The sequence below is a fragment of the Larimichthys crocea genome, chromosome XII, assembly GCF_000972845.2.
Source record: "Larimichthys crocea isolate SSNF chromosome XII, L_crocea_2.0, whole genome shotgun sequence".
Classification (NCBI taxonomy): Eukaryota; Metazoa; Chordata; class Actinopteri; family Sciaenidae; genus Larimichthys; species Larimichthys crocea.
The window spans coordinates 2,281,952-2,292,429 of NC_040022.1; the positions used below are offsets into that span (position 1 = coordinate 2,281,952).

The following is a 10,478-nucleotide window of genomic DNA, read 5'->3' on the forward strand; positions in this document are numbered from 1 at the left end:
AACTCAGAGCTTGTAGAGGCTTTTTTTTTTTGCATATTTTAACACCATATTTTTTGCATGTTGTCATTCAAGAAGTTAAACATCAAAAGGATCAGAAGAAACTTTTTTTTTTTTTTTTTACCAGGGCATGCAGCTCTGCTCTCTCTTTGACAAACCCCACCTCTGTCTCTCTCTGTCTATTATGTTTATTTGGAAGCTGTGGGTTATGTAAACCAAAGGCCGGTACACATTGTGTTGGACCTGTGCCCGTGCTGACAGATCCTGAAAACAGTAAACTGGACTAAAGGACACGTCTGACGCAGAATCACAACCATGCAGCAGCAAACAAACAAGATTAACAACGTGATTCCAACATGGAGCCACTGTGGTGATTTCGGAGATCCCAGATCTGTAATGCTTTTTAATAGAGTCTTGTTGATTACAAATATTTATTAAGTGATAAAAAGATTGGTTTAACTTCACTGTCATTAAGGACATCCACAACAAACAAACAAATAAAAAAACATATTTTGTGGGGAAATAGCTCTTTTTACAGTATTTTTCTGCTGTTTTGTATTTTTAATTGTATAAAATTACAGACACTACATGACACTAGTGTTTCTCTTTAACCTAATTTATGAACAAATCCCATTATTACAGTCGTTTCTGTTTTTAAAAGTGTATACAAAACTCTGTAAAATTACAGAGTAATAATGTCATTCACATTATCTGTAAATTAATAACCAAACATTTATTCTCATGTTTGTACAGTAAAGTTACGATCACTATTTCACTATTATAAATCATTTATACAGTATTTTTTTCTGCTTTCTTAAATTGCATACAAATGTATATAAAATAATAATCTGTAATGTTCATGTTCATACAAACACCTTGTTTTTCTTTATGTGTGATTTTACATTCTAACTTTAAAATAACAGTGTTTCTCTGTAGAACTATTAGTATTGTCACTTTCTTAACGGTGTTTGATTGTAATAATGCAGCTGACAGTTATTTCTTTTACAGTATATAGACTAAAAGTTCATCATGGCAAATTATTTCTTTTGTAGTGTGTTGCATCTTTGTTGTCTTACTTTCCTTTTTTAAAATTCTCTCTCAGTCGACCATTCACTGTGCTGCTAAGCTTTACTTCGTTATCCAGCAAATATTTTTATATCCATTACAATGACACTCAGACGTGCTCAGACATACACCTGAAACCCCAAAGGAAGGTATACGCATAGACAGAAACTGTGACTCACACCACAAATTACAGTCAACACATCAAACGGTTAACTGATTCCTCCTCATCCCACGCCTTCAGACATCTCTGCTCCTGCCAACAGAGTCACTGTGGTGCGCTGAGTTAAGTTTTGATGCTCGTGTGTGGGAAGACGGGCCATTCATAACATAATCACCTTGAAGAACAGTGTTATTTGAATGGATTTATTTACCTTAATTTTGCATCCAAACCAGTTATATGTAACTGACAGATAAAGTGCAATACATGGACATGTATGACTATTTACACATAGGGACAATTCTTTTGATTTATATCTGTTTGTATGTGCTAATATGTGGCAGAAATATTTGTTTTGTTCAATATATATATATATGATTGTGGCCTTCACTTCACTTTCACTTTGTTATTCAAAATAATTAAACAAAAATTAATTATCTTATACTAATTATATAATAGCGAGGGGAAATAATCTGTTTGTATGTCATGGTACATCATAAAGTGTAACTGAACATGAGGGAAGAAGCAAAGTTATTAAATGTATTATTGGGACATGCAGGAGGGGAGAAAGAGCCCATGCATTATAGATAGGATAGATAGATAGATAGATAGAGAGATAGATAGATAATAGATAGATAGATAGATAGATATGATAGATAGATAGATAGATAGATCATAGATAGATAGCTAGATAGATAGAGATAGATAGTCTGCTGCTCCACCAGGAGGTCGTGTAAGGGATGCGAGCATTATACATGATGCTGAGAAGTTTGTGGAGCATCCTTCTGTCTACGACCAGCTCCAGCAGGTCCAAAGTAGTCCCCCAGCACCAGAGCCAACCATCTTAATTATTATTCTTAATAATTAAATTAAATTAAATCAGAATCAGAATCAGAAATACTTTATTAATCCCCAAAGGGAAATTGTTTTTGTTACAGCAGCTTCCAAATGGTAAGTGAGATAGTAAGTGATGGCAAGAAAACAATAGCAAGAAAACAAAACTTTAACCCTATACAACCTATACAATATTCTATTTTAACACTATATACACATAGTTAAATAAAACCAGTGACAGTAAAATAAAAGCAAGTAACAGTGAACTATGCAAATAACTGGAGCACTGCAGGAACAACTATCCAACTAATATTACAAATTTAGGCTGGAGTTAAGAGGAGATAAGAATGTTCCTGTATTATTAAGATAGATAGATAGATAGATAGATAGATAGATAGATAGATAGATAGATAGATAGATAGATAGATAGATAGATAGATAGATAGATAGATAGATAGAAAAAAGAAAGAAAGAAAGAAAGAAAGAAAGAAAGAAAGAAAGAAAGTAGTCCCCCAGCACTCTTAATTATTATTCTTGATAATTACTTCTAAATAACAGGAGCACTGCAGGAACAACTGTCCAAATTATGAACTAATATTACAAATTTAGGCTGGAGTTAAGAGGAGATAAGAATTTTCCTGTGTTATTATTATCACATCTTGGAGAGACATTTCAATAGATACCTGGAGGTAGGTTTGCAGAGGATAGATAGGTAGGTAGATAGATAGATAGATAGATAGATAGATAGATAGATAGATAGATAGATAGATAGATAGATAGATAGATAGAAAGAAAGAAAGAAAGAAAGAAAGAAAGAAAGAAAGAAAGAAAGAAAGAAAGAAAGTAGTCCCCCAGATCCGACCTTCTTGTTATTACTCTTATAATTATTCTTTAAAATTACTTCTAAATAACAGGAGCACTGCAAGAACAACTGTCCAAATTATGAACTAATATTACAAATTTAGGCTGGATAGATAGATAGATTATTAACGATATGTCTCATTTTAGGTGTTGTTGCACATCTGGACGGCGGAGGGCGCTGTTACATCAAGCCATGCATAATTTCTGCACAGCTGAGACTTTCCAGGAGAGTTTATTTAAACTTCTCTGTCCACTGGAACCAAAATAAGAGACAAAAAAAACAGGAATTCAGAGACATTTCAGAGACTTTTGTCCTCATGTGGACTCTGTCCTCATGTGGAGCCGCTCTGTCTCTTTAAAGCCAGCGCACGCAGCCTGGCTCGGCGCATGCGCGGTGAGAGGGAGCAACAGCCCCTGTGAAAAACAACAACAATCACTACAGACAGAGAGAGAGAGAGAGAGAGAGATGATGGCCCCCTGAAGCCCAGCACCTCTTTACCACAGCACCAGTCCTCAGCTGCTACTTCACCCGGAGCTTCTCCTTTACATGTCGATGCTGCCGAGCTCATGAACTTGGCCAGTCAGAGCGGGGAAGCTGGCGGAAGCCAGCTCCTCTTCGCCAACTTTAACCAGGACAACACGTAAGGCCGGGCCGGGGGGGGGGCGAGTGTGCTCCGGGGACGGCCTAAACGGGTAGATAGCTCACTGTGGACATGTCCGGGCGTCGTGAGGAGGCGACGTGAACCGGCTTTAACGTCGTTTATCGGCCGTAACAATGACCTCTGCGGCGCATGGGGTAACTGTAGCTGGAGCTAAGCTAAACGCGGCGAGGCTACGTGCTGTCTTACCCGTCTTTAGCTTAGCACGATGCTAAGTGTAGCCTCTGTGCACATGCAGCTGAGGTGTCATTAAGTTCAGGGGCCGAGGTGACGATTGTTATGATGGATGCAGACACACTGAAGCCGGTGCGAGTGTGTTTAGACACAGTTATATAAATAAAAGTGTCAAACTGGGTCACTGCTGCAGACATGTAGTTACACACACACACACACACACACACACACACACACAGCTGTTATTGTTGTTGTTATTGTTATTGTTGTTAAAGGCTCCACACCGCAGAGGCCTGTGACAACATACTGCTGTCACATGCTGACCAGTACAGCTGTGTGTGTGTGTGTGTGTGTGTGTGTGTGTGTGTGTGTTATATTCACAGGGAGAGGTTTGACTGTAATGCATCCATGTATAATCTAATATCAGACCATTAATAAGGAGATAGGAGTCCTTATATCAACCCAGACTGGCACGAGAGACAAAAATATTTACTTATTTGAGACAAAATTGACTTTTAGGTGGAGCCGGACTTCAGAAAATCAGCGACAGGATGTGTTTCTGTGATCGTCTTTATAGTTTAATTCTTAATATTTGATAAAAAATGTGGCAATATTTGAGATTTTTACTTAAAAATGTAAAAACAGTGTAAATCCAAATTCTAAGATAAACTTTAATGATGCCACACTGGGGATATTCACCTGTCACAGCAGCTCGTATACACAAGGTGGACAATAAATAGATAAATAAATAAATATATAGTAGAAAGTCATGCTGGTGTTAAAGAGTCTGAGATGAATGACCTCTCTGACTGTGTCAACAAAAGCTTCGTAAAAGTATAATTCATGTCCCTTCAGGATTCATCACAACAGTTACATGCATGCAAATACCGGTCATGTTATGTATGCAGAAGATTTGGTAATCTTCCGTCCATCTAACGCCGGCCTGCGACTCACGATATGGAACTGATTTTGACATCGAACATGACTCACAGTCAGAGCTGTGACCTAAAATGCTTGCGCGTCAAGTTTGGCACGTGTTCAGAGGCTTTGTTTTTGTACAAAATGACACGCAGATAACGGAGGTATGAGAACGTTCCTTAGACTTCCACGATGGAGTAATTCCAGCCAAACGTTTGTCAGCGTCAGCCGCCGGCGCTCGAGTTTGTACGCGGATGCAGATTTCTGTGTTGCTCATTTATCTCTGATGACTTGCTGATGTAAAGATTGTTCACTGCCGCTCTTGTCTCTGTTTCTATTATTAAACAGGTCTTTAGCTGTTGGCACCAAATCAGGATACAAGTTTTTCTCCCTGTCCTCTGTGGACAAACTGGAGCAGATATATGAATGTAGTAAGTATCCTCTGTGCTCTGTTCGTCTGCACGATGTCTTTATTCTGTCACGAGTACAAAGGAGTTTTAGAGCTGCTTGTTCTACATTAACTGTATCCGAGTTGAGTTGTACAGCGAGAGGAAGACGATGAGCATGGTATCTATAATTCACGAGCTCGGTCGATGCTCGATCCATTCCCTAAACGTACATAAAAGTTTCGGTGTGTTCAGCAAGAAAGAAACTCTCACACAGATTAAAGCGGCGCCAGCCTGTGACTCGTTTTCACCGCTTCACTCCCTGAACTGTTTCAAGCTGTTGCAGCTAATAACAGATGAAAGATGTCACTGGATGAGTGTTGTGATGTGATGATTTGTCTGTGTGTGTCTGCAGCGGACACGGAGGATGTGTGTATCGTGGAGCGTCTGTTCTCCAGCAGTCTGGTCGCCATCGTCAGCCTGAAGGCCCCGAGGAAGCTCAAAGTCTGTCATTTCAAGAAGGGAACAGAGATCTGCAACTACTCCTATTCCAACACCATACTGGCCGTCAAGCTCAACAGACAGGTGAGATAAGATGCTCAGAAATATGGGCAACGTGGGCTGAGTCTCTCCTGCAGCGACCCGGTTCTGACTCCGACCTGTGGTCCTTCACCGTGTGTCATTCCCCCCTCTCTCTCCTCAGCTGTCTGCTCTCACAGCTCCCTCTGTATCTCCTCCATCTTATTGCAGAGCGATCTTACATTCATAGCAGACATGGTTTGTATCGTCTTAGATCCAGATCTGCATATTTTCACTTCGGCATGGAATGATGTATCGTGAAGTCGTGGTCTGCATAACAGGAAAAAAAAGACAAATCAGTAATCTCCGTAGTTGAAAGTTCACGTCTGGACACAAAACTGATGAAGCACGAAAAATATTAAAAGCAGAGACGTGTTGCTGTAACTGGATGCGAACTACACGACCCGTGTGTCGTGTAAACAAACACCGGAAGACGTATTTATGTTGTGAAAATAAATGCTGTTTAGTAATATTCATCGCATAATACAGGAAAGAGACAAATATAATAATAATAAAGAGAAAATGGAACTAAAAGTCATAGTGTGGAAAGTTTGGCTCAATTTGCTTAAGTGACATAATAAAAGTTTTAATTGTAATTTATCCGTTTATAATAGATCAGTCCAATAAATGAGATAATTACGTCCTTATATCGCAGTTCTGTTTATTTATCTGCCTCCTGCTGTATTCTGCAAAGTCTCTACCATCTGTACAGTCGTGTGACCGCCGTCACAGTCTGACACCAGACGTTGATGAGCTGTGTGTGTGTGTACTCTTGTTTTACGGCCCTCTCACTTATGTAAAATATCAGATAAGATATGTACGACAAACCGGCGTTCGTCAGGGATGTTGATGTTTTTGCCGTTTCCCCGCAGAGGCTGATCGTGTGTCTGGAGGAGTCGCTTTACATTCACAACATCCGAGACATGAAAGTGCTGCACACTATCAGAGAAACTCCACCCAACCCTTCAGGTGAGTCTGGTGTAACAGGTGTGTAACGTGATAGCACAAAAGGAAAGGGCTCATTGTCTGCACGGAGCAGACTGCTCATACTGAAACTACTGATTTTTTTTCTTTCTCTTTCATTTTGAACTCAGTCAACTCAGTTTTTGTTCAGCGCTGCCCTGAAGGCCTAAAACTGTCCCCGAGATCTGAGTCACCTCTGTGATATTTGTGTAGAACCAAAACCAACTCGTGCTGTCAGATCATCGTCCTCACTCGAGTCGCTCTTTCAGTTTCACTCATCGTCAAAGTCTGGCCTTTGTTTTTAGTGAATCACTTTGTGTCTCTGCAGGACTGTGCGCTCTGTCCATCAGCAATGACAACTGTTATCTGGCGTACCCCGGCAGTGCCACGATAGGAGAAGTTCAAGTGTTTGACACGGTTAACCTGGTAGGTGAACACAGACGCAGTGAATCGCTCCTTCAGCTCCTGTTTCCTCTTTTTTCTATCACACTGTCGTGACAGTCAGTGTTTCCTGTCATGAACCACCACAGCTCACTATTTTTGTCTTCCTGAAGCAGCACATCTCTTAACTAGTGTGCGTTTGTTTTCCAGCGAGCGGCTAACATGATTCCAGCCCACGACAGCCCGTTGGCGGCTCTGGCATTTGACGCCAGTGGAACCAAACTGGCCACCGCCTCGGAGAAAGTAAGACTGTACAGTACACCAGCCCGTCGTCGTCTGTGCTGCTTATTTTTGAGCTGTTTTTGTTTTCCGCCTGAGCAAATACATCACCGCTGTCGTCTTTGTCCTCTGTTTATCTTTCACTTCCTCTCAGGGAACAGTCATTCGTGTCTTCTCGATCCCGGAGGGACTGAAGCTCTTTGAGTTTCGAAGAGGAGTCAAGAGGTGAGATAATTCAAATGCGCTACAGTTTTTCAGAAATCAAAGCTGCTTTTACCAGCGTGATTCTGTGTCGTATCTCAGGTGTGTGAGCATCTGCTCGCTGGCGTTCAGCATGGAAGGCCTCTACCTGTCGGCCTCCAGCAACACAGAGACGGTCCACATCTTCAAATTAGAGACGCAGGAGAAGAAGTATGTGTACGTAACTTTCTCGTTTCCGTCCTCATTCGTCTGTTTTTTAAAGGGTTGGGAAGTCCCGTCCTTTTATCCACATCATGCTTCATCTTCCTCAGAGAAACACGCCTTATAACATCCTGTGTGTGTGTTTGTGTAGGCCAGCAGAGGAGCCCACCACATGGGGAGGGTACCTGGGCAAAGTCCTGATGGCGTCCACCACCTACCTGCCTTCCCAGGTTACAGAAATGTTCACACAGGGTCGAGCCTTCGCCACCGTACGTCTGCCTTTCTGCGGACACAAGAACATCTGCGCCTTAGCTGTGTGAGTACACACACACACACTTATAAACGTTAAATATGTAAACATGTAGAACTGTTATTGTGCCGTGTGTTTGAAACAGGGTCAAACTATTTGTGATGAAGTGAAATCAGAAGTAACATCTCGTTTCTGTTCTCAGGCTTGGACTTTCGTACAAAGACAGCTCATGCAAATTAGTCTTGTGTCTTTTATTTATTCCTAAAAATATAACTAATGCGGTATAACTATTCATGCGCTTACTTGGCTTTTGTTCGGCTGCTTTTTTTTCCAGAGCTTTTTGTACCTCGATGTACCTCTGTGGAGTTTCTACAGTAAAAATGACACGCAGCTCAACACGGCGTTTCTACACATGTGACTCACTATGATCTCTATGAACTGATATCTGCATATAAAAGAACAATCTGTCGGCGAGAGACCAAGATAAATTCTGTCATGTTTGAGCGAGCTTTGGTTGCAACGTGTCTTTCTCAATCCGGCTCATCATGTGGCTAATTGGACTGCAGAACAAGTCTCAGCCCGGATATCTATCTGACTAAATCGCCGTCAGCCGATAGCTGATGCGTTCTGAGAACGAGAACAGCAGCTGTGATCCAAACACAGTTTCAGTAGTTGCGTAACAGCAGCACACATGTTTGATGTCAGTCGTCATTAGGTGTTTTTTTTGTTTGTTTTTTAGTATTCAGAAGATTCCCAGGTTGTTGGTGGCAGCAGCTGATGGTTACCTGTACCTGTACAACCTGGATCCACAAGAGGGAGGGGAGTGCACACTTATGAAGCAGCACAGGTAACACTCTCTCTCACACATACACACACACACACACACTAAAAAGGAGTTTATTGTTACTGACTCTTTGCCATCGTTGACTTCAGGTTAGACGGCAGTGCCGAGCCATCCAATGAGATCCTTGAGCAGGGGTCACATGACCACCCACTTGTGGCTCAGACCTACAGTGCTGCAGTAACTAAAGGTAAGTCACAAATATTATAATGTTGCAGGAAGTTTGGTGGAAAGAATATACTTTGGTGTGAATTATGAGGAATTAGTTACTCGAGTTATACTGACCTTACACCAGAAAACTTTTCAAATGATTTCAGACAAACTGTCAGTTTTGGTATAAAATCCTGAAAGTTTAGTTCGAGTAATGCTACAACTGTGACCAAACACTGCTTCTGTTTCTGCTCCACAGGTTTTCTTCTTGTAAAATTCCACCAGGATGATGGGAAATAATCCCAAAATTGAGTTGTAGTTTTAACATTGATCCTGTGAGATCCTCAGTCTTTGCAAAATCTTAAAAACTCTGAGTTTTAACAAACTGTCTGCAGACGTGAGGCTGTCAGACTTTAGTCTTTTCTGTGCCGAGTTTATGCAGTTATATATCTCCAATAAAATTAAACCCAAGTTTAATATTAATTCTTCTTTCATTATATTTACTACTTCTGTTCTCCAATAGATTTAATTGTTCATTATATTTACTACTTCTGTTCTCCAATAGATTTAATTGTATGCTTTCCTTTAGATAATTGTAACCGTTAATTAGGAAATTACCTGAGATGTTAAAATGTTGTATGGCAGGGTAGGAGGCTCAGATTTCATCACACTAACTTATTTGCAGTAATTTCAGAAAGGAAGTCAGGAAAGCATCTTCTGTTTCATCTTTGACCTCTCGTCTCCTAGGTTACTGCGAAGAGCAGGGCGCCGTCGGAGGGGCGGGTCTAGAAGACGACCTCAACGACTTGCGCCTGGAGGAGGAGAACGAGCAGCCGCCGCTCATCCTGGAAACCGACTGACTTAACGGACCGGCTCGTAAACCCCACCGATCAGAGGGCCTCCTCGGTGCGGCTATGAACATTGACGAAGGGTGGGGGGGAGGGAGGGGGCGGGTGGGCAGGATCAAAGACCGCGGGTGTTTTTTTGAAACGCTCAAAGTGTTCACGAGCCTGTCTGTGCGTCTGTCTGTGCGTCCGTCCGCTCACATACATACATGTCGAACCTTTTTCTCCCCGCGCTCCGCGTTTTTCCCCCTCAGTTCCGCCTGCGCAGGCTGAACTGACGCTTTGCATGTACATGTGCCAACTGCAACAAAAAAAAACAAACAAAAAACACAACATGTGAAGAAGAGTATCTGAGAGTGTGTGTGTGTATGTGTGTATGTTGGACATAAAAAAATGTAGCCGTGTCTCCACTAAAGACACACACACACTGACGCAAGCACTGTGTAAAAATATGAAAGTGATTGTGTAAGTGCCTCGCTGCCCCGCTGTCATGGTCTCTTCTGTTTTTGAGGGATCTCCTCGCATTGGCTTAATAAAACCTATTTTCATTTGTCCGATCTTAATCAGAGGTGTGTGTCCTTATCATTTCCTCTCACACACACACAAACACACACACCGTCCTGCGAGGAGTCTTTCGGCTCGACTTAACCCTCCAAAGAACGAAGCTTGTGGCATGAGGCAGACGTGTTTGCGAATAAGAGTGTGTGCGCTTGTGCTGAGACCTCATTTATATATGT

At 41.5% G+C, this 10,478-nt stretch overlaps 1 protein-coding gene across 2 annotated transcripts; it reads left to right on the plus strand.

Annotated features, from left to right (window-relative positions):
* Positions 1–3,300: 3,300 nt before the first annotated feature.
* On the plus strand, positions 3,301–9,822 carry wipi2 (WD repeat domain, phosphoinositide interacting 2). Of its 2 annotated transcripts, none has more exons than XM_027285672.1 (12): positions 3,301–3,555; positions 5,014–5,096; positions 5,467–5,636; positions 6,503–6,599; positions 6,922–7,019; positions 7,185–7,277; positions 7,408–7,478; positions 7,557–7,664; positions 7,807–7,971; positions 8,645–8,752; positions 8,839–8,936; positions 9,644–9,822. In XM_027285672.1, the coding sequence occupies exons 1-12, from the start codon at positions 3,482–3,484 to the stop codon at positions 9,754–9,756; spliced, it is 1,278 nt and encodes a 425-aa protein (XP_027141473.1). In that variant the 5' UTR covers positions 3,301–3,481; the 3' UTR covers positions 9,757–9,822. The 2 variants fall into 2 exon arrangements, with proteins under 2 accessions (XP_027141473.1, XP_027141472.1); XM_027285671.1 differs by having other exon boundaries at positions 3,302–3,555; positions 7,557–7,670.
* The last annotated feature ends 656 nt before the right edge of the window (positions 9,823–10,478 follow it).

What these genes read in the sequence shown, in the direction of transcription:
- wipi2 (XM_027285671.1), top strand. Translation starts at nt 3,482, where the DNA reads ATGAACTTGGCCAGTCAGAGCGGGGAAGCTGGCGGAAGCCAGCTCCTC. An exon ending in GGAGCAGATATATGAATGTA is followed by an intron (nt 5,097 to 5,466) that starts GTAAGTATCCTC and finishes GTGTGTCTGCAG; the next exon opens with CGGACACGGAGGATGTGTGT. An exon ending in ACACTTATGAAGCAGCACAG is followed by an intron (nt 8,753 to 8,838) that starts GTAACACTCTCT and finishes CGTTGACTTCAG; the next exon opens with GTTAGACGGCAGTGCCGAGC.